This window comes from Camellia sinensis, chromosome 13 (assembly GCF_055761805.1).
Source record: "Camellia sinensis isolate YWXY chromosome 13, ASM5576180v1, whole genome shotgun sequence".
In the NCBI taxonomy this organism is placed as follows: Eukaryota; Viridiplantae; Streptophyta; class Magnoliopsida; order Ericales; family Theaceae; genus Camellia; species Camellia sinensis.
The window spans coordinates 47,364,489-47,388,331 of record NC_138973.1 but is presented as its reverse complement, the minus strand read 5'-3'; the positions used below and the strand labels follow the sequence as shown (position 1 = coordinate 47,388,331).

The 23,843-nt window shown below is 39.4% G+C and overlaps 1 protein-coding gene across 1 annotated transcript; it reads left to right on the top strand.

The window, feature by feature from the left end:
- The first annotated feature begins 3,626 nt into the window (after window positions 1–3,626).
- On the top strand, window positions 3,627–6,512 carry LOC145805367 (uncharacterized). Its single transcript, XM_082900488.1, has 2 exons — window positions 3,627–4,166; window positions 5,847–6,512. The coding sequence occupies exons 1-2, from the start codon at window positions 3,627–3,629 to the stop codon at window positions 6,510–6,512; spliced, it is 1,206 nt and encodes a 401-aa protein (XP_082756614.1).
- The last annotated feature ends 17,331 nt before the right edge of the window (window positions 6,513–23,843 follow it).

Here is a 23,843-nt window from a genome sequence, read left to right as displayed (position 1 = left end):
GCGTGAACAGATTCACAATCGAGCGTGTTCTCATCGATTAGGAGAGCACCTTAGAAATAACGTATTATAAGACGTTCATTAAACTTGGCTTCACTGATTCAGATTTATTACCGGCCGATTACCCACTATTCAGTTTCAACGACAAACAACCCCGAGCATCTCTTAGGCAGGATCACACTACTAGTACGGGCGGGTACCAAATTAGTCGACGTGGAATTTCTGGTCGTCAAACTCCCGTCACTATGCAATCTTATCATGGGAAGGACCTGGTTGCACATTATGCAAGTTATGCCAAGCACCTACCATCAACTACTCTGTTTTCCAACTAAATATGGCATTGAGTAGATTCGGGGCTCTTAGAAATCAGTACAGGCATGCTATCTTATTGCTGCTGTAAAAAGGCCAAAAGAACTGGAAGTGAACTCGATTGAAGTACTGGATCGAGAGAGTCTCAAGGACATTGGGAAAATCCCCAGTAAGAAGGCAACTAAAGATCTTGATCGGATCGAAATCAATGGGAACCCTGACAAATTCTTCATGATCGGCACGTCCCTGAATGAAGTTGACAGACGTGAGTTGGTTTCTTTCTTACTCGGCAACCTCGACGTGTTTGCATGGACACTATACGAAATGCCTGGAGTGGATCCAGCCGTGGCCCAGCATCGTTTAAACATCGATCCAAAATTCAAACCAATCATTCAGAAAAGTCGGCGGTTAGCCGCGGAGCATGCATCGGCCGTTGTTGATGAAGTTAAGAGGTTGCTTGATGCTGGGGTAATTCGTGAAGTAACTTAGCCCACGTGGTTGTCCAATACCGTGGTTGTAAAGAAGAAGAATGGATCTTGGCACGTCTGTGTGGATTTCACGGATTTGAACAGGGCTTGTCCTAAAGATTGTTTTCCTCTTCCCAGAATTGACCAACTTGTGGACGCAACGGCACATCATCAGCGCATGAGCTTCTTGGATGTGTACAGGAGTTATCACCAAATTGCTATGCATCCGGAGGATCAGGAAAAGACCGTATTCCTCACCCCAAGGAGAACCTATTGCTACAAGGTCATGTCCTTCGGGCTGAAGAATGCAGGGGCAACTTACCAGAGGCTAGTTACCACTATGTTTAAGGAATAACTCGGGCCGCACCATGTAAGTATACATCGATGACATGGTGGTGAAATCCAAGGGAAAGCACGCCCATCTAGCTGATTTAGCAGAGACCTTCTGTGATAACCCTGTTCCGTATTATGCTAATTAATCTTAATTATGATTGTGATTATGTGTTTAATATGATTTTAGGTGCCATTTATATGATTATATGCGGTTTTGGCTTCATATCTGTTCATCGTAGGAAAAATCTGTTCAACTTACTGTCATAAACTGAAAATTGAAGGCCTTATCGGTCACAAGAACTGAAATTGACTACGCTATTGTGATTGGCATAATTTTTAGAGCCTATGGTAAAATTTAATTGGAAACTGATTCGAAACGAAATAATTAGATTCAGAACGATTAAATTAAGCTCTATTACTTAGCCTAAATCAAATTTGATTAGGCTATCCTATATAAAGGCCTATATAGTCTCATATTATGGTTTTGAGCTCATTTTTGCTAAGATTTCCCTCTAGAGAGAGAGTCTGTGCCGATTATAGAGAGAGAGAGGGAGCTCAAGTTAAGGATTGAACAAGAAGCTTAAAGATCTTGAAGATCAACTCAAGAATTAACCATAATTTGGGTGATTGGAGCTCCTAGGTGAGTAAATTCATGAGTTTGAGTTGTGATTTTTGTGAATTCAAGATTAAATGGTAATCAAGAACATAAAATGGATTGATCATGATGAGATTGAAGTCTATACGCACATGCATACATAGAATTGCCATGGATTGCCATGAATTTGCATAATCAAGCATGAAACATGTTGAATATGATGAACTGAGCATCAAATCATACATGTATGCATATTCCTAATGGATTCCATGTTTTTGAACATCATTTGTGCCATTTAAAGTGGAATTGGAGTCAATAATTGACATGCATGGATGATCCATGGAGATATGAAGCTTGTATGAAGTTGAATGCACATGTTTTGGAGCCATGAAGAGAACTCAAAATGATTTTGGGAAAAGGACCATGATTTTGAACAAATTGGTCTCATGTTCTTATATTCTCATATTATATAATGTGTTTCTATGTTTTTGAACCAAAATCATGAGTTAAGGGCTTTGAACACCAAGTTTGAGCTTCAAGAACAGTTCTAGAAATTTCAGAATTTGGCATGTCCGCTCGAACGGGAGCGTTGCCTCTCGAGCGTGAAATGTTAGTTCCCAGAACTTTTGCAGACATTGATGTCCGCTCGAGCGGGGAGAGTTACGCTCGAGCGTCAGTGACATGTTTCGACTCTCAGCTCGAGCGTCTGAAGGCACGCTCGAGAGTAAAAATAAGGCAACCAGCACTTTGGCAGACAAAAGGGGTCCACTCGAGCGGCAGAAACTGTGCTCGAGCGGGGAGCCCTGTTTCAGAAATTTTGTAAAGATGATTTTATGTTTTGTTTCCATTCTCTTCCACTTCTAAGCACTCTTAGGCATGCATTAAGCATTGTGAATGGACTAAGAAGATAAGAAAGAGGCCTAAGAGGAATGTATGAGTTAAGAATGGATTAAATCATTTGTGACCCGATATGTGTTATGTATTATGTAGGGTCGAGCATAAGGACGAATCCACTGGCAAAACACTGTGAGTATATCTTAATAAAGATATCTTGAAGTATGCTATTTGTCCAATTATTTACTCCTATTTGAGTTTCGTAAGCTTGTTAATCTGAAAGGTGGACAATATTTGCTATGCCATATGATTGGGCCAAAGGCCGTTGGATATGAATGATTGGGCCAAAGGCCATCGGACATGAATAATTGGGCCAAAGGCCGTCGGACATGAATGATTGGGCCGAAGGCCGTTTGATATGAATGAATGGGCCAAAGGCCATTTCATACGAATGAATTGGGCCTGAAGCCATTTGATACGTCTGGATTTGTAGTCGTTGATACGTTAGATAAAAACATGAACTGGGCCTAAGGCCGTCCGATGCATCTACTTCAAATTTCATTCATGTATCTTCTTTATTTGATATTATTCACTGGGCTTTCGCTCACTCTCATTCATGTGTCTGTAGGTGAGCCAAGAGATGTCCAAACTCAGCCCTAGTGAAGTATGTGAGAAACAGTCAAAGTTTTGAGGAGTCAGCCCATACGTCTCATGCACGAGACTTGTTTTGCCCTTTTGTTCTTTTGTTATATTTTTGCTATGTTAGCGAAAACTTTGGACCACCTTTGTACATAAGCTTTTGGTTTGGCTGACTATGACTTGAATGATCCTGTTGTGTAAAGCTCATGTGTTGACTTCCTTTGATGTGAGTTATTAATGAATATATGCGAAATGTTATGATGTGCCATGTAAGCACAGCCCTATGGACAAAAGTTTCAAGTTTGCTTCCGTTTTAGCCCCTTAACTCAGTTAAAATATATCCAATCTGGTTTGAGGCCGTAGGTAATCTCTTGATTACTAGCCAGTTATGACCTTAATCCATAGGGGCAAGTTTGGGTCATGACACCTTCGATATTCTCTGAAAGTATAAAATGAAACTGAACGCCTCGAAATGTGTACTCGACATCGAATTTGGAAAATTTCTTGGCTATATTGTCAACCATCGTAGAATAGAGGCCAACTCGAGGCAAATCACAGCAATTCTAGAACTCGGCTCCCTTCAGTCGATCAAAGAAGTTCAGAAGTTAATGGGAATGGCCGCCGCCCTGAATAGGTTTATCAGCCGTTCCTTAGATCGCTACCAACCATTTTTTCACACACGTGGCAAAGCATTCGAATGGAACCCTGAGTGCGAGGCCGCGCTGGACAGCTTGAAAACTTATCTCCGTTCAGCACCACTCTTGGCAACCCCATCGCCAGGCGATCAGCTCATCATGTATCTGGCGATATTTGACCGGACAGTCAGCGCCGTGTTACTAAAGGAAGAATTAGGGAAGCAACGACCAATTTACTATGTAAGCAAGGCAATGGTCGACGCCGAAATACGATACCTACCACTGGAAAAGTTCATCCTTGCTCTCGTAGTGGTTGCAAGAAAGTTGATACATTATTTTCAGGCTCATACCATAGGGGTATTAACGAACTATCCTCTCCGATCAGCCCTTCGTAGCGCGGAAGCATCGGGGCGAGTCTCTAAATAGGCTTTGGAACTCGGCCAATATGATTGTCATGACCGGCTCCCCGTACCCAAGGGTTAAGTATCGTGATGGCCAGCAACTGAAGTTACCCCCGGCCAATTCTTGAACAAATAAATAAACCAGAGCAAAAATAATATTTAAGTGAGGGTACCAAAATAATTATTGGAGCTTCTACTTTTATAACAAAATTTATTGACCAAAAAGGTCGATATTTACATATAAAAATACTATAAAAGTGCTATGTGTGTCTATTTCGCAGCCCCGCGTCTAAGACTCTCCAAAAGCTATTTCTGAATTGCATTGTTTCCTGAAAATTGGTAAACAACTATAAGCATATGACAGAGTGAGAAATATTATACTAAGAGCATAATGACATAAAAATCACCATGGATAATTATTGGGCTAAACAGAGCTTGATACGTATAATATAGAAATCATATAAACAAAATGATTATAACTACAGTACAGAACATAACAGATGTATGGACTCAAGAGGTGGCTCATACGAACTCTAGAGGTGGCTCCCACAATAGTGTAGCACTTAACTCCGTACAGCACTTTGCTCCACACTAGAAATCAAAGTGTCAGTAGATCCATGACAGACAAAGGGTCACAAGGTGACCAATTAGAAGCCAATGGTTTATTTAAGTTTCCCAAGGCGTGGGACTCTCGCGGTGGTACTTATAGAAAAAAATTGTTTACAAGGTCATTGTCAAATACTTTCTAAAATTTAAACAAACATATCCATGGATTTCCATTTAAGTAAATATGGGTCAAAAAACAATCCACGTAATTGAAATATTAATATAATTTATGAAACATAAATTGCGTAAAACAAATTATAGTAACTCAAAATATACGTAAAATATATTATGGTGACTCAAGTTATAATATAACTCACCTTAAAATTAATACCTCACTCTTTCTTCTTTACTTCTAGTATTTCTTCCCTTTTCCTTCCCTTCTCATTTCTTATTTGTGGCACCTTTTTATAGGTGCTTCCCACCCCTTTTGATTCAATGCACTTGTTGCCCTCGTAACCACATGGCCCTCCATTTAATTCACTTAATTGCATGCTTATCCACGGCTCCCTTATCCATTGATCTCTTTTTTTTTATTTTTCTTTTCTTTTGAGCTTATCTGAGCTTTATCTACAACAAGTATTAGCTTAATTCTACATTGACCCTAGTTAATAGAATAATTGTACAATAACTCTTAAAGTAAGTTAAATTATACTTTATTGCATACCATCATGAAATTAATTATTTTATTTTACTATTACTATCATTATTATTATTATTGTTATTATTCTCATTTATAATTAAATAATACTAATATAAAATTTAAGGGACAACTTAAATTTTCGCGTTGTTACAATGATATCCAATTTTTGCCCAGAACGGCCATTAAGGGACAGGTGCTCGCTGACTTTGTAGCCGAGTTCACGGTATGCCATGCCGACTTGAAGTCCGATCAAGCCCACCTTCAACCTAAACCCGACTGGCGAATATATGTTGGAGACATTTGATAAATGTATTGTGACGAATCATCCAACTAACGTGGTAGCGGGGCAGATGTAGTAATCATGACCCCTAAAGGGCAATAATCGAGCAGATAGTCAAACTGGGCTTCGATACATCAAATAACGAGGCTGAATATGAAGCATTGCTAACCGACCTTCGTAACGCACTTCAACTTAGTGCACGACAGTTACATGTTTTCTGTGACTCGAAGTTAGTCATCAACCAGTTGAAAATGGAATATGCAGCTAAAAATGGCCGCATGGCAGCCTACATGAAAATGATAAATTCCTTGCTCACAAAATTCAACCATCACGAATTGAATCAGATAACCCGAGATCAGAACACGCATGTAGATGCCCTTGCTTACCTAGCTTCTGCTATTAACTTAGAAATCAAACGAACAATCGAAGTAGGGTTCATCCCAGAGCTGAGCATCGCCTCTTTTGAACCAGTTTGGATTAACATCATTGAGCCACGACCGATTTGGTCAGAACAACTCCCAATAGATAAGAAAGAATCCTACAAATTACGGAATAAAGCCTTGCGATTTTTTCTGTATCCGAAGGGAAAGCTTTATAAAAAATCTCTCTCTAGGCTGTATCTGGAATGTGTTCATCCAGACCAAGTTGAGGAATTCTTGGCTGAAATACATGAAGGTAGTTGTGGTGCCCATTTTGGAGGACGCTCATTGGTCCATCGAGCCGTAACGCAAGGGTATTATTGGATGACTATGCATACTGATGCCGAGAACTACTGAAGAAATGTGAACAATGCCAAAAGTTTTCCCTATTAACTCATCTACCTGTTGAAGAATTAAATTCCATTACTAGTCCTCGGCCGTTCACCCAATGGGGACTTGATATCGTCGGACCATTACCGTGGGCTCCGAGAAACAAACGATTCCTGATCATCGCAACAGATTATTTTACAAAGTGGGTCGAAGCAGAGGCATTAACACATATTCGAGATGTCGATGTTAAATGCTTTGTATGGAAAAACATTATAACTCGATTCGACATACTGAGAGCCCTTGTATCCGACAACGACACTCAATTCGATTGTGGCGTTTATCGGGAGTTATGCCATACATAAGGTATTCAGCCCTACTTTTCTTCACCAGTGTACCCGCAAAGCAACGGTCAGGCTGAGGCCTCCAATAAAGTGATCCTGGATGGCATCAGGAAACGATTAGAGAAGGCTAATGGCAAGTGGGTTGAGGAGTTGCTTAGCGTGCTGTGGGCTCATCGCACCACTTCGAGGTGGTCTACTAGAGAAACGCCGTTTGCTTTGTGCTTTGGGACACAGGCTATTATCCCTCTTGAAATTAGCCTGCCCACTTTGAAACCCAAGGTTTTCAACATGTGGCGTAATGACATGATGTTGGCCTTATATCTGACTTTGATTGAAGAACGCCGAGATCGCGCTCTTGCGTTCATGGCAGATATCAACAGTAGCTCACCAAGTTGTATAACCAACGTGTACAAGTGCATTGTTATACACTTGGAGAACTGGTCCTCAAAAAAGTGTTTCCTGCTAATAGGAATCCGGAAGATGGTAAATTAGGCCCCAACATGGACGGTCCTTACCAGATTTATTCGATTGCTGGAACAAGGACGTATCAGCTTTCAGACATGGCTGGCAGAAGTTTACCACACCCCTGGAATTCAACACATTTGCGTAAATTTTATCATTAAGCTAAACTTGTACGACATGCCAATTTGTTTTTTATTTTTGCTGCTATATTAACATGTACGCATCTACATATTTCGCAATGTAGTATGCATTTTTTATCGTTGTCTCGTTAAAACTGGTTAAATGATGAAAAAGCTTCTGAATCAGGAGCGCCCTTTGTGCATGTTCACGTTTAGGCTGAATAAGCCTCCGAATTCAAAGCGCCCTTCGTGGATATTATGATTGGCCATAATTAAGACTCTGGATTCGGAGCGCCCTTCGTGCATGTTCATGCTTGGGTTGAATAAGCCTCTGAATTCGGAGCGCTTTCCGTGGATATCACGATTGGCCATAATTAAGACTCCGGATTTGGAACGCCCTTCATACATGTTCATGCTTGGGCCGAATAAGCCTCTGAATTCGGAGCATCCTTCATGGATATCACAATTGGCCATAATTAAGACTTTGGATTCGGAGCGCCCTTCATGCATGTTCACGTTTGGGCCGAATAAGCATCCGAATTGGAACGCCCTTCGTGGATATCACGATTGGTCATAATTAAGACTCTAGATTCGGAGCGCCCTTCGTGCATATTTGCGTTTGGACCAAATAAGCCTCCGAATTCGGAGCGCCTTTCGTGGATATCACGATTGGTTATAATTAAGACTCTAGATTCGGAGCGCCCTTCGTGCATGTTCACGTTTGGAAAGAATAAGCCTCCGAATTTGGAGTGCCCTTCGTCGATATCACGACTGGCCATAATTAAGACTCTAGATTCGGAGCGCCTTTTGTGCATGTTCATGTTTGGGCCAAATAAGCCTCCGAATTTGGAGCGCCCTTCGTAGATATCACGATTGGCCATAACTAAGACTCTGAACTTAGAACGGCCTTCGTGCATGTTCACGTTTGGGCCGAATAAGCCTCCAGATTCGGAGCGCCCTTCGTGGATATCACGATTGGCCATAACTAAGATGCTGGATTCGAAGCACCAGCTTGAAGCGTTTTCAAATAGGTGCATTGCCTAAACAGAGCAGTCAGTTTACGAGAGCTAATGAACACACGGTTCAAAAGATATAACCTAAGGACAATAGAATAGCATTGGAACACAAAAATGCAATGATTGATAAGACGCAAGAACAATGAATATTTATTTCAACCAATATGACTTCCCCTTGCTAATACATGAGTCCCACTAGATTATAAAGTACAATACATGGTTTCTCGTTATTTTGGCTTTCTCCGGTTCGACACCTTCCTCCTTGTCGTCCGTCTTTTCAACATCAAAAACCTCGAAGGAAAACTTGTAATCTTTGTATAACGGAGACGCCGAGTCGACGCCCACGGGTCGTAAAGCCCTAACCCATCGGTGCTTAAAGCCACGGTTCTCACATTGACAAACGTTTTCTGCCAACTTTTCCTTAGTCTTTTCAATGCTGATGTTTTGGTCGTCAAAAAAACCTTATTCATAGCCCTTGTTCTTATCGCCTCTTTGGCGAACATGTTTGTCGTTTCCCTATCAGCCATAGCATGATCCAACAGGAGCTGGTTAACTCTGTTTGTAACAACTGGGTTTGTGGCACATGCTGACTGCGTCTCAGCCGCTTTGGCCTTTTTTAGCTTAGTCTTTGCCCTTTCTGCGCGGTGCTCTAAATCTCGAATGCACCCATTCTTCTACTCGATCTCCTTTTTTGCCCCGCGTAGGCACATGTCGACTTCATATGCGCTATAAAGTCCTCGGATCTCCCCATGTATACCTTCCCGAAAAACCTCGTAATCGCCCTAGCTAACAAGCGATTACTGCATTTCTGGTGGAAATATTTTCCGCGTGAATTCCACCGCCATGTTAGGATCACAGACTATTAAGTCCGTTTCGATCATCGATTTGTTCCTAATAAAGACCGAAAAGCTCAGCGGGCGTGGCGGTCTACTTGGCTCACTTTGTGCAGCGGTATGCCCACTCGCAGTCTTTGAACCCCCTCGTTGTTGCGCTCCATTTCTGGGGGACTTCACTACTTCATCTCTTTTGGGAGACCTACTTTAATGTCTGGGTGACCAATGTCTCTCTCTTCTCTCCACTGTCATGTTTCTTGTTCTTTAAGCTTCGCCTCCAGTAGGGTGATGCATTTTAGTGTCCATCTTCGCTAAGCTCCGTCTTTCTCCTTTACTATTGAAAAATAATCTTTGAGACATCTATGGCCCCACTCACGACCACTGTCCACACTCAAGTTTCTGCTCGTTTTCAAATTATCGACTACCCCTTTCGTCGTTTGTGCCAGATCTGTTCCACGATGCCTGAGACCTCTTAAGTACTAGGTACCTCGTTCATTAATTACGGATGCACCATTTCCGATGTGCCCCACAGCTAACCTCACGTTGGTACGACGTTCGCCCCATTTGGCCAGACGATCTTTGCATTGGGCCATATGTTTTAGTCGGCTCTGGAACGACATGTCCAAATGGGGCAAGGACAGATATATGAATCTATTCGACAACTTATGTTATAGCCGAATCACGATACACTGCCCCACTTGGCCAGACGAGCTTAGCATTGGGCCATTTGTTTTAGTCGGCTCTGGAACGACATGTCCAAATGAGGCAAAGACAGATATATGAATCTATTCGGCAATTTATGTTAGAGGCGAATCACGATACACTGCACCACTTGGCCAGATGAGCTTAGCATTGGGCCATATGGTTTAGTCGGCTCTGGAACGACATGTCCAAATGGGGCAATGGCAGATATATGAATCTATTTGGCAACTTATGTTATAGCTGAATCATGATACACTGCCCCGCTTGGCCAGACGAGCTTAGCATTGGGCCATATGTGTTAGTCGACTTTGGAACAACATGTCCAAATGGGATAAGGGCAGATATATGAAACTATTCGGCAACTCATGTTATAGCCGAATCATGATACACTGCCCCACTTGGCTAGACAAGCTTAGCATTGGGCCATTTGTTTTAGTCGGCTCTGGAACGACATGTCCAAATAGAGCAAGGGTTGATTTAGTGTTGGATTACGCTACATTGTCCTACTTAGCCACTAATTTGCATTAGTAAATATAGAACAGAGATAAAAAAGCGATTTTCATTAATAAACTGAGTACAAACAACTATCACTTTATACATGAAAACTGCCCTACAAATGACCTCTAAACAAAATGAGCAAAACCTATAAAAACTACATACACAGGATACCTAACATGAAGCAAAATTACACTAACACAATATTTATTCTTCAAGGTCAAACTCCAACGGCTTAACCTCCAGCTGCTCATATGGAATCGGCTGCTCCAATGTCTCACTGGCGGCCGCCAGGGCTTTAAGCCAGCCACGTTTGAAGCCTCAATTCTCAAACTTCAATACCTTCTCCAGGTACTTCTCCATGGCCACGTTCTCTCCGGCATCGAACACCTTGGAAATCTTTGACTTGGCGAGTTTTTTCACCTTCTTTGATTCTTCCAAATTGGCCTCTAGTTTCGTGATTGCCTCTTTGGCCAACTTCAGCGCATCGTCACTCATATTTGCCTTTTCCTCGGCGGCCACCCGGAGTAAATCGGCGTGTCTGGCCTTTTTTTCTTTAGTGTTGGCCCTCGCTCACTCCTCTTCTGCCTTTTTGGCCTCAGACTCGGCTCTAAGAGACGTCATTGTCAACTCGGCTAGTGCTTCTTTAGCTTTTCCCTTTTTGATTTTAATCTCAGCTTTAAGTACGTCAATTTGCTCAACGGCGTCTGTAGACACCCCATTTTTGACCGCCCTTAAGACGTGGGCGCTACTGATGGTTTACTTGGTGATGAAGGTGTGCAGGGTAAAGGTTCAGTTTCTTTGGCAAGGAGAGAGTCAAATCTCAACTTCATACTCCTTTTGGACCAAAACTATCTTGATCGAAAAATTTTAGACCTTGAAATCCTCTCTTTCAAAATGTTTTGAAAATAAAGTTCCTACGATGTTCCGACGCTCGCATTTCGTTAAATGTTGCACTTTTCGGTAAACCAAGCAAGGACGAAGTGGAAATAAATGAAAGAGAGTTGAAATCTTTGAAAAATCTTTCAAAACACCTTGTTTAGGGGTTTGGAGTTGAGGAAAAGAAGAAAAGAGGGAAGAAACCCAGTTGGGGAAGAAAATGGTATGAACCGTTAAGAGAGAAAGTCGAGCGGTCCTCGCTAAATCAGGCTTATCTATCTATACATTTGGATTTAAGCTATAAGGCCACCATCGTTAGAAAGAAGACTTACGAGGCTTCATTTTACGCTCAAGAATCTCCTAAAGCCAAGTCCAGATGGGGGAGATATAGTTAGTTGAAGTAGGGCATCAATTCGGTTGGACCGAATCTGCGTGGCTTCACCAAAACAAGCATAACTTTTTGCACAGTTGGAATTTTAATCCAAGGGTGGCGCCATTGGAAAGCTAACTTCTGGGGCTTCATCATAGGGGATGGCCGACCACTTGCAGCTTTGTCTCTATGAGTTGGTTCCAGCTGTGCCAGCTGGAGGGCACAGACTGGATCCTCCATACACGTGTATAAAGGATCTTTGGCCTTGCTTCTTGGAGAAGCTTTGGTCTCCTTGGTCTATAAAGGAAGCCCTCCCTCTCCATTGCAAGGGTTCAAATTTTGTTTGAAGGCTCCAAGCTTATATCTCTCTATATCTCTATACTTTAGGCCTAGAAAGTGTTTGTTCTTGGCCTATTGCATACCACCGCCTAGCCTAACCCCTCCACCATCACTCTAAACATCTTGGAGGCCATTTTCAGAGGTTGAAGGTTTGCTGTTTTGGTCTAGAAGTTGCTGGAGTTCTTGGCTACAAGGGTAACACACATTTTCCCCCTTTTTAGCTTTATTTTGCTTCATATGTTAGCTATATTTGCAAGCATATTGGGGCTCCCTAGAGCTTGTGCAATGACGGGGAGAATGGTCGTGCGCACATGTGTTGAAAATTCTTTGCCATGCCCCTTTCTTGTTCTCTGTTGCAGCAAACCAGAAACCAGCAGCCTTCTAAGAGCTTTGTACAATATTCCGGGATCAATTACAAACAGAGGCAAATCGGGGCATCACGAGGAATTTCTCGACAAGGCGACTCGAGCATGCATGCATCTTTCATCATTCAGAACAGAGTTGAGGCGGTCCATAGATCTGCATACAAGTTTATTTCGTTTCTTAGTTAATTTGTTAATTAATTAGGGTTTTGTAATATTTAATTAGCTAGAGTAGTTAATTATTTATTCGGTCTGTATTATTTATTCGGACCCTCCGAGGAGGGCAATGTTGTAATAAGTGTGCGTACGTGTGATGTATGTCTTCCAACCACACGTCTTTCTCCCTTTTATTTATCTACTTATGATGGTTAATTTTGGGGCATATTTCAATTAGCATCTATATGTTCGCATGTTTGCATTCATTCATTTGTATTGCATGCACCGGGCTTGGCGTATCAATTTAACTGCATCGTATTTTAATTTCAAGTTGGATACATGTTACCTGTAGCATCTCATATGCCATCTTAGAATAGCCGAGCCTATCTTAGTTTCATTCTTGTATGTGTTGGATTAGGCATTCTTAGCATAGTTAGGATTCATGCATGATTTCTAATTAGCTTCTTTTTTGGCTTGGAGTACTCGGTAAGTGTTTATGTTTTAGCATCCTTGCATGTGTGTGAGTGACTGCCATGATAGCATGCTTACCATGAGGCTATGTGCTTATGTGATATAACTGCCTGAATGCCTGCGGGTGAAGGTTGGGTTGCTTGAGTTGGAATAATTCGTCGAAACTTGTGTTTTACCTACTTGTGAGTAGCAAACTTCAATCCATCTTTAAAACAAACGGAGATGCGATGTTTTGTTCCAACTTAGGCAATCTAGTCTATACTTGTATGCTGTGCACATCACATAGTAATTCTAGGCTAATAACCGGAATAAGAGCACATAATGTTTTCAAAACTCGATATCATGGTTAGTAGAGGCCGATCCTTGATCGGGCGAGCGGGGGTGCTCACGAAGTGACCTTCCCCAATCGTACCCAAGTTCCCGAGCCGAGACAACTTTGGTGATGACGGACACGTGGCCTTAGGTAACGAGTCAGGATTTCCTAAATTCTCCAAAAAATAAAGCGACTATGTATCTGGCAAAGCAGTCCATGTTTGGCACTTCTTTCTAAAAATCAAATTTTCAAAAACGATTTGTCAGATTTGGACTCTTTGATGATTCATCGGTCTTGCATTGCACTCTGCGAGATTAGATACAGGATCGTGACATTGAGTCCTGAACTGTAGTGAGCCCAAATGAACAAAATGGGATTCCCTCGTGGGACGTTCGGGAACGTCTACAGCGTCATAGTGACGACAACCAATTTCTGCGATTCTACCCTGCCTCAAACAAGACAAGGGTAAGTTAGTTGGCATATAAAAGAAACTGGAAGTAAGAGTTTCCCAATTACGTACTAACATCGCCGACTGCGTAGCTAATGCTATTGAAATCACGTCTGGCTCTACACGGAACGCAGCCTTGTCCATCGACAAGGAAATCGACGAAGCCATGCTTAGGGCCACGACGGGATCTTCCACTGCCGACGCATCGGCCGAAACCAACGCATTCTTCATTCTAGGTTGGATGATAAACGGCGTCGCCAAGTCTTAAGACTCTTCTATTCGAGGCCGTTTATCAGTTAACTCTTCAGAAGACTTGGCCTCTATCTCAGCGTGGCGTTTCTCCCCTCTTTGTTCAGCGCCTAAATCGCCCGATTGTTGTTCAACAACCGAGTCAACCGCAACAGTTTCTCATTCTGTTTCCTTAACAGGAACAGACAGTGGGGGTACTGATCTAGTTGTTTCGACCCTCCTTCGGGCTGCCATCTTTTTGACATTTTTCTTTCTAGCCATTTGTACGAGTGATTCCCCAGCCATGTTCTTAGGATCTATGCCGGGTAAGTCTCCTAGATTGATGAAAATGTCGTCTTCTAACGAAGATGTTTCAATTCGGCTTGAGGTGGATGAGAGGTCAAAGCTGACTTCTTTAAAGGCCAAATTAAGAGTTCTGTCAACTTCCTTCCCCAAGCGACCTTCAGACCCGTCTGAGTTAGACTGGCTTGGCTGCTCAGCGACCCGATCACCGACTTCATCGCTTGGGTCTGAATCTAAACACTCAAGGCCGATGTCTTTAAGGCTCTTGAAGTTTGGGAAGATGAGTGTCGTGAGATGCTGTTCACTCCATGGAATTGGGATATGATCAGTAGTAAAAAAAGTCAAATATATTGGGTCGTATTGCAGTAGCACATTACTTTTGAAGGTTTGGACGACCGAAGAATTTAAGTGCAGTTTTGACTTGCTCAAGCACAACGTTGTTGGCCGAAGTGAGTGCTTTTTTCAGATCGTTACCTGTACAAACGAAAAGATAAGTACATGGAATAGAAGCCAAATAAACCTATAGAAGTGAGCAAATGAAAGAGAAATGGGTTTGTATGGCCACTTGGTTCACTTTTTTGTCTAGGCACAAGGTCTAGGTGATCTTCGCCTTCGTCGAATTTCCAATTGACTTGGACAACGGTCATGTCACGACCCAAACCCAGCCCTATGGGTTTAGCACCGTAACCGGCCAGTAATCCGAGATTACCGAAGGCCTGCAGAACAGTAGTATAGTAAAACAGAGTATAGGGCCTGGCGGAAGCCAAAACAGTAAATAAATAATGTCCATTGAGCTGTGACAGTCTGTATGCCAAAAAGATTTTTCAAGCATTCACATATACAAACAGTACAGTCTATACAAAATTTACAGTCACACAGTACATGGACCAAATCCCTTGATAACAGTACAGTTAGTAGCTGACAGTCTATACAGTAAACCAAACAGTACGGAGACAGACGGGGGAAAAACAAGACACCCCAAAGCCATAGCATGGGAACTCAGAACCTCGCAGTGAGGCACAAAGGCTGGCTTGACAAAACTGGAGTCTAACCCACGCTCCTAGCTCCGATCTGGCGGCTGAGCACCTACATATATATATAAACAGTAAGATAAAGCCCAGTGAATAACATAATGCGTAAAGGGGTTATGAATGAAATGTCCTTACAGTAATGAAATCAGTTCATTAAACAATACTTCAGTCTTTCAGTCAGAACAGTTATTCAGTCATATGTGGTACATCCATTAGCATAGCAGTAAACAGTAGGTCTTAAAGACCGAGCAGTAATGATGGCCATCAATCAGTAAACAGTAGTGGTTCCACGAGGAAACCGACAGAGATCTCTGTAACAGTAACAGTCAGTAACAGTAGTTGCTAAGGATGCCACAATACAGTTCAGAATAGAGGACATACATTCATTCAATTAACAGTAACAGTTCAGAAAGCAGTACAGTTCAATTGTTCAGAAGATAATCATTTTGAACATATCTTTACACAGTTGTTACTCACAGAGTTTGGGCTATAGTATGCTAGAGCGCGCCTCCCCAGTCGCCAACCCTAGACAGTTAACAAATTGAACACACACTAAGCTACACAGTTGGGAGATAACATAATTTAACCCCTAATGCCTCGGTGTGTTCTACATCTATCCTCAACAAGATGTCTTAAACTAGGCCTAAGAATGCTTAGAATGGAATGAGGATGCAAAGATGTGATCAGAAGACTGTTTCAAGATTTTCAGAAAAACAGAGTCCCGCTCGAGCGTACTGTAAAAGTACTGGATGGGTGAAATCTCCGCTCGACGCCTGCTTGAGCTTGAGACATGACTCCGCTTGAGCGCCCAATCCTCCGCTCGAGCGGACTGTAAAACAGTGCAGAGATACTGGATGCTCGGATTCCACGCTCGAGCGGCACTTCCCCCGCTCGAGCGGAAGTGCAGAATCTGGGAATTCCAGATTGCACCTCCAAGCTCAAACTCACATTCAAATGCATCAAAACCAATCCTCTTGGGCCCATTTTCTGGAAAACATTTATAAACACATAGAATATCCTAGTTCAAAGCTCAATTTTGAGAAATCAAGGCCCAAGGGTGTTTAATTCAAACTCAATTTCAAACCAATTTCATGAACAATATGAACACGCAAACATGCATGAATTCAAATCATTTGAAAGTTCCAATCTGATGCTCTAAGGAGCCAATTGATCCAAAAACAAGTTGAAAACATGGACCATTACAAAATTATGAACATGCATGTTCCATTTCACCATGGATTCAACTCAAACTCATCAATTCAAACATGCATACATGAATTATGTTCTAATCCTACATGTATGAACTAAAACATGGCTTAACTCTACAAATGAAGCATGAATCATGCAAGAATCAAGTCTATGACAACAACAAGAAGATGAATGTCCTACCTTAGTCTTGTGTTCAAGGTTTAGGTGTCCAATTTGACAATTTGCACTTCAATTCCAAGCAATTCAAGCCAATTCACTAGAACAATTCAACTCTCTCCCTTCCTCTCTCTCTAAGGCCGGTTGAACAAGGAGAAGGAACTAATGAAATGTTTTGATTCATGATTCAAGCATGCAAGGGCTCTAATGTGTTATATTGAGTGGGCCACTAAGGGTGGCAATTTGGGAATAAGTCCAGTTCATGTAATTTAACACCATTAATATAATTTAATCATACCTAATAAGTTTTCAGATAATTATACCATAAAATCACATTAATTATGAGGATCCTAAAACATCAATCAAATCCCGGTTCGGCCGCCGACAAGGCCTTCAATTAGCAGTTTAAACGTAAAACATGAACAGATCAAATAATCAATCAAACAGATAGATGCACAATTAAACAAATAGACTCAGTCAATTAATTCCAGATTCCAGTCAGTCAGTTCAATACTTTAATCAGTCCAATTATCAGTCATAATCAGTCATTAATCGGTAAACAGTATGAGGGTTGTTACAGGTCATGACGTCGTCGACACGCTTACCAGAGCTGGCAAGCATAGTCACCAAATTGTGATCTGTGTCATTGGCCCTGAGAAAGTAACGTCCCTGCCAACCAGAAGATTTCGCTAAGGCATAACAGTGCTGAATAGTAGGGATTCCTAGGTTAATCCTAAGTCGGTGATTTAATTCTATTACACCCATTATAATTCGGTAAAAATTTACATTCGGGAGTAAACCCTAATAGCGAACAACGGTCCTAAAACGGACTTCACGCTAAGCGATTGACAGGAGGGGAAAGATCATCGTACTCGCATCAATCCTCTTCATGTCAACTACACTGTCCGCCACGAGTGACAGATGGACGTTATCTGGAATTGAGAAATGGCGACGGAAGGTGGAAACACAGTCCGCAGAAAGGAGAGCTTTCAAGTGTTTCGCCATTCAAATCGGAATAGAAAATATGCTAACTAAAAACAAACAAGAAAATGAGAGCTGGAATGAGGAAGAAATATAAAGAGGAGGAGAACTTACAGGTCAGCGAGAGAAGGACAATGGGAAGCTGACAAAAATCGCAGAGGTCGTGGAGAAGAGATAATATAGTGGGACAACTTGAAAGCCTTACACATTCTTAAAATATTCGAAGGGACAATGCGGTTTCAAATCGCATTAAATGAGCAACACGTACGAAAGAGACGGGAAGTTATAATAATTTCTAAATCGTGTTCATTCTAATGTTTTGGTATTGGGGTATTGGAAGAAGTGCGAGCGTCGTATTTTTGACTTTCAATACGCAAAACCAAACATGCCGACTAACTGGTATTAGTCGGATGTTCGGTGGGCAATTGTGGAGGTCGAATTTAATCAATGAGGAAGAAAGGCCGAGCAGTCCGATTAAGACATCAGGCCGAAGACAATTCGGCCCTAACCAGAGGCCCATGAAGCCGAGTATATGAATCGACCATATAAGGAGCCAAACGGGAGCCAACACACTCAACTAGAAGGCCGATTAGATAATTATATGCAAGGTCAAGAGTGGGCTCAATCAGTGGGCCTAGACGTAATATAAGAAGGGAGGAATGTCAGCCAAAGAAAGATATGCAAAAGAAATAGAGATAACTTGTAATAAAAGTAAGATTTGAGAAAATATTGACTTGCCCGTCGGAGTGCTAATTTCAGCACCCCCGACCGGAGTGTTCATTCCTTTTTCAAATAGTAACCAAAGGATTAAGAGCGTCTATCTAGATCGAAGAGTATTTCCAAACCTCCTTTTTCACAGGTACTTATCTAAATAGGTGTACTTATATATAGGTTATGCCAAATAGGGCTGAGAATGATAAGATGAGAAAGAGAGAGTTAGGTTATGCAAAGATTTAACGGTGGAATGGTTTCTTGGACAAATATGTATAAAAAATAAAATAAATTTATTATTCAGTGCACTTATTAATAGTTGAGTGACATAAAAATATTTTATTATGTATGATTCACACATTTGATATAAATTTAAATTATAATATAATAATATATTTTTTATATTATGTGATAATTATTACGATATTTTTCTATTTAATTTTAAATATAAATTAATATTTGAAGTAAATTAAAAAAAAAACGACAATGCTAGGTAGCTCAAATTTTTGTGGCTCAAATGGCTCAAATCTGTCAAAACGACGTCGTTTTGACAGATTTTGAGTGTAAAACGACGTCGTTTTGACAGATTTGAGCCATTTGAGCCACAAAAATTTGAGCTACCAAACATTTTCCAAAAAAAAATTGAAACAAGAAGAGTCAAAGTGAACATAAATAAATAGCTTTAAAGGTTAAAGTGAAAATGTGGCATAACTTTAAGGGGGACAAAGAGTAATTTTACTTAACTGATGTGACGGTTTGATTTTTTAAATTACAATTAGTCACATTATTTTAGATAATTTGTGTGTAAAAATTATATATATCTTGTTAAGGGCTATCTCTAGGGTAAACTATCAATAGGATTTAATAGCTGAATTTATTTCTCATCAAGTTTTATTGAAAACAATTCTTATAAAATCGTTGCTAAAAATAAATTTTTGTAACAAATTTTTTTTTTTTACATATGTCGTTAAAAATTGACAATTAATGACTTTTTTTTTGTCAAAATTTTTATAAATTATCGCTAAAACTTATAATTAGTGACATTTTTCTAAAACGAATTTTTTAAATTGTAGCTGAAAGTTGAAAATTAATGATTTTTTTGTGACAATTTTTTTAAACTATCGCTAAAATTTAGAATTATTGACATTTTTTTGACAAAATTTTCAAATTGTAACTAAAAATTAACAATTAGTGACGTTTTTAAATAATGTTTGATGAAAAATACTATTAATTATCAAAGGACTTATTAGATAATAAATCTAACTATTACAATTTACACGTAAATCCCCTTATTCTTTTTCTTTTCCTTTGTTTATTTTGTTATTATTTGTCTATTGCTATTGTTTTTGTTTCTTTTAATTTATTTATTTCTTGTTTTTATGTTACTTTTATATTTTTATTTATTTGTTTATTTTTTTATTTATTATTTACTTATTTACTATTTTTTTTAAGATTGATAAAAATAAAATGTCAACACATATTTTGATATAATGAATTCTATCACGACTTTAGTATTTCAGATTTGTTTATTTATTTATAATAATATTGTGTTTCTAAATGAAATATATGTCTGTTTTATTAATAGAGTCAAAATAGAATAAAATTTATACTACAAATATATTTTAATATCTTACACATATTAGTGAATTTAAAATTATATTTTTTAATATTTTTAATAAAATTAGGTGCATGTTGTTGGATTACCTTAAAAAGCCGAACAAAATGCGGTATCAACATTTATTTTTATTCATATATTTTATGAAATTGGAACAAATTATTGGATTTACCATTCCAAAACTCTATTTTTCTAAACACACATTGTGATTTTGTTTAGGGAGCCGCTATTTGGATTATACTTTACTCTAAATATAGTTTTTTTTTGTGCTTATTACACATAGTTACTATTTTCACTCCATTTTGCTCCAAATATTTCTATGTATAATAAAAATAAAGAAATAGGTGTATTTGGAACAAAATGGAGTAAAAATAGGGATGCCTTTTTTTTATTAATTAAATTTAACATTATATTGTGTGCCTAGAAAATATAGAAGGCAAATATTAAAAAGTGGCTCAACAGTAGGTAAAATAATTAAAAAATATATATTAATTTTAATAAGAAATGTATTTAGTAAAAGTGTCTCATGTTTCATAAATTTTTATATATTTCTTGTGTTGTAAGACTAGTTAGAGCATTCGCATCAGGATCACCAAAATAACTGATAAGCTACCTAAGCCATAACAGAAGCCATGAGATTTGAAGCAACAAGAGAGAGAGAGAAAGAGTTATATAGATATAAGAGAGATAGTAATGTAACTGTAAAGTAGTTAGAGGCAGTTAGAGTTTGCTATAACAAACTTTAACCATTTTGTATAAATAAGTGTAAACACAATCTAATTGATTCGTTTAGTGAAAATAGTTTTCAACTTCTGATTAGTTTTCAACTTCTGTTATGGTATCAGAGCCAACACAAGCTCCTATGAGCAATGTCTAACAATGGTGCTTTCATCTTCTTCTTCATCTACACCATCAAATCTAAGTTTTCTTCTCACAAATTTCAATTCATTAGTCACTGTTAAGCTTGATTCATCAAAATTTTTGATTTGGAAAAGTCAGCTTCAAAATGTTCTTAGAGCAACTGATCTTCTTGATTTCGTTATTGGTTTGGTACCTTGTCCTGTACCTGATATTCTTGATTCCTCTGGAGCAACTGTGTCAATTCCTGAATTTCTAAAATGGAAGACAATGGATGCTTATCTTTTGAGTTTTATCACTACAACACTTTCACCTTCTGTATTTTCTTCAGTACTTCATCACCAACACTGCTTTCAAGTCTGGAGTGCTCTCGAGAAGAAATACACTTCATTATCTCAATCTCATATTCATCACCTGAAAATTTAGTTACAATCAACCACAAAAAGAGGTGCTATGATGGAAGAATATTTGGCTAAGATCAAGGAAATTTCCAATCAGCTTCGACTTGCTTCTTCAATGGTTGATGATGAAGATCTTGTACTTATCACTCTCAATGAAATACCTGATGAGTATGATGCTCTTAAGATTGCAATTCGTGCTCGACTAGAGTTTATTTCAATGGAGGATCTGTGCTCTCTCCTATGTTCTGAAGCTATCCATATAGAGAACAAAACCAAACTTGTTCTGCAAAATGAGTTTACAATTGCTTATTCTACAACCAAAAGTTTTAAGAATTCTCAACCTTATTCTCAGTATTTGAGAACTCATTCCTCTGCACAGTCTAGTTACAAAGACAGAAATTCTTCTCATGGTTTTCGAGATGGAAGATGTAGAGGAGGTCGATCAAATCGATCTTACAGAGGAAGATTTGGAGGAACCAGTCCTAGTTATTCAAATACTTCTGGTTGCCAGATCTGTGGAGGATTCAATCATATTGCTTTGGATTGCTGGTTTCGTATGGATCCCAACTATTAGTCATCTCACTCTTCTTTATCCTCTAATCCTTCCATGCCTCCATCTAAGAGTTATTTAGTCACTACCAGTCCAACTTCTTCCAATCAGAATCAGACTTATTTTTCTCCAGATTCCTCTGCTACACCTTGATATATTAATTCTGCTGCGACAAATCATATTACCAATGACCTTGGCAATTTTCATCTCTACCATCCATATCAAGGACATGATCAAGTGACAGTTGGAAATGGTGAAAATGTTCTTATTCAACACATTGGTAAGGGTCTATTGCCTACTCCTCAATATTCTTTTCAGCTTAACAATCTTCTACATGTTCTTCACATTTCTTCCAAACTCTTATCTGTTCATCAGTTAGCTAAGGATAATAATTGTACAGTTACCTTTGATACTAATTCCTTTGTTGTTCAGGACAAGCTTACGAAATAAGTTCTACACCAAGGTCCTAATGTGCATGGTTTTTATCACTTTGCCTCCTCTTCTCCACAATCTCATCCAGCTCATATTGCTCATACTTCCTCACAGGCTTCATTCTCTATTTGGCATCAAAGGCTTGGCCATCCTTCATCACTGAAATTTTATCATATTTCTCAGCATATATCCCTACTTTTAAGAATAAAGATTGTACTGAATTTTCTTGTACACCATGTAGTGTTGCTAAAATTCATAGGTTACCTTTCAAACTATCTAGCTCTACTGCTAAACAACCATTTTCTCTTGTTTACAGTGATGTTTGGGGACCATTTACAGCTTTTGTCTTTGGTTATAAATACTACTTGTTGTTTGTTGATGATTTCACCAGATTTTCTTGGATCTATCCCTTTTATGCTAAGAGTGATGTGTTTTCTATTTTTATGGTGTTTAAGGCTTATGCTAAAAATCAGTTTTCTACCTCTTTAAAAATCTTAAGGACTGATAATGGGACTGAATTTGTTAATACTAAAATACATGATTACTTGACCACTCATGGTATTGTTCATCACCTCACATGTCCTTATACACCAAAACAAAATGGTATAGCTGAGAGGAAGCATCAACACATCACTGAGACTGCTATCACCTTACATCATCAGTCCTCTCTTTTACTTAAATATTGGTTTGAGGCTATGGCTACTGCTGTCTTTCTTATAAATAGAATGCCTAGTCTTTCTCTTGATCACAAATCTCCTTTTCAACTTTTATTTCATACTATTCCTGATTATCATTTTCTCAAAGTATTTAGATGTCAATGCTTTCCTTAGCTCAGGCCTTATGTGTCTCACAAACTAGAACCTAGGTCTACTCCTTGTGTGTTTTTGGGTTATCATCCTACTACCAAAGGCTACAGATGTTTTGGATCCTATTTCAGGGAAAGTGTATCTTTCTAGACATGTTCTTTTCAATGAGACCTGTTTCTCTTTTTCCCTTCAGTTGACTGATTGTTCCTCTTTATTTGTTGTTCAGTCCTTTTTCTGGTCTATTTCTGTTCTATCTCCTATTTTTAGACCTTCCTCATCTGTTCCTCTGCCTTATTCTTGTCTGTCTAGGCCTGCAGTTTAGTCTACTGCTTCTGCTCACCCTGCTATTGCTTCTGCTTAGCCTGCTGCTGCAGTTCAGCCTGCTTCCTCTATTCAGCCTACTACCTCTGCTACTGTAGCTAAGCCTGCAACTGTCATTTTCCCTGATGCTTCTCCACCTACTTCTTCTTCATTTCATCCACCTCTGTCTACTTCATCTCCTATTTCCATTTCTTCTATTCAAATTCATTCACTTATTTCTACTGTCCTTGCAGTTCCCTCTTCTTTTGCTGCCTTACCTTCTCTTAACACTTATCCTATGATCACAAGGTCTAAAGCCTGTTATCTCACTCATGTTCTTTCTTTTGATCTTTCTCTTACTGAGCCTACTAATGCTACTCAAGCTTTGCAATCTTCTCTTTGGACTGCTGCTTAAGACTGAGGAGTTTCTTGCTCTTCACAAACAAGACACTTGGAAGTTGGTCCCTTTTC

Bases quoted from the DNA above. Each gene is read 5' to 3' on its own strand.
- LOC145805367 (XM_082900488.1), top strand. From the start codon at position 3,627: ATGAAACTGAACGCCTCGAAATGTGTACTCGACATCGAATTTGGAAAA. The intron at 4,167-5,846 runs GTATTAACGAAC...ATAATCGAGCAG, and splicing joins TTCAGGCTCATACCATAGGG to ATAGTCAAACTGGGCTTCGA.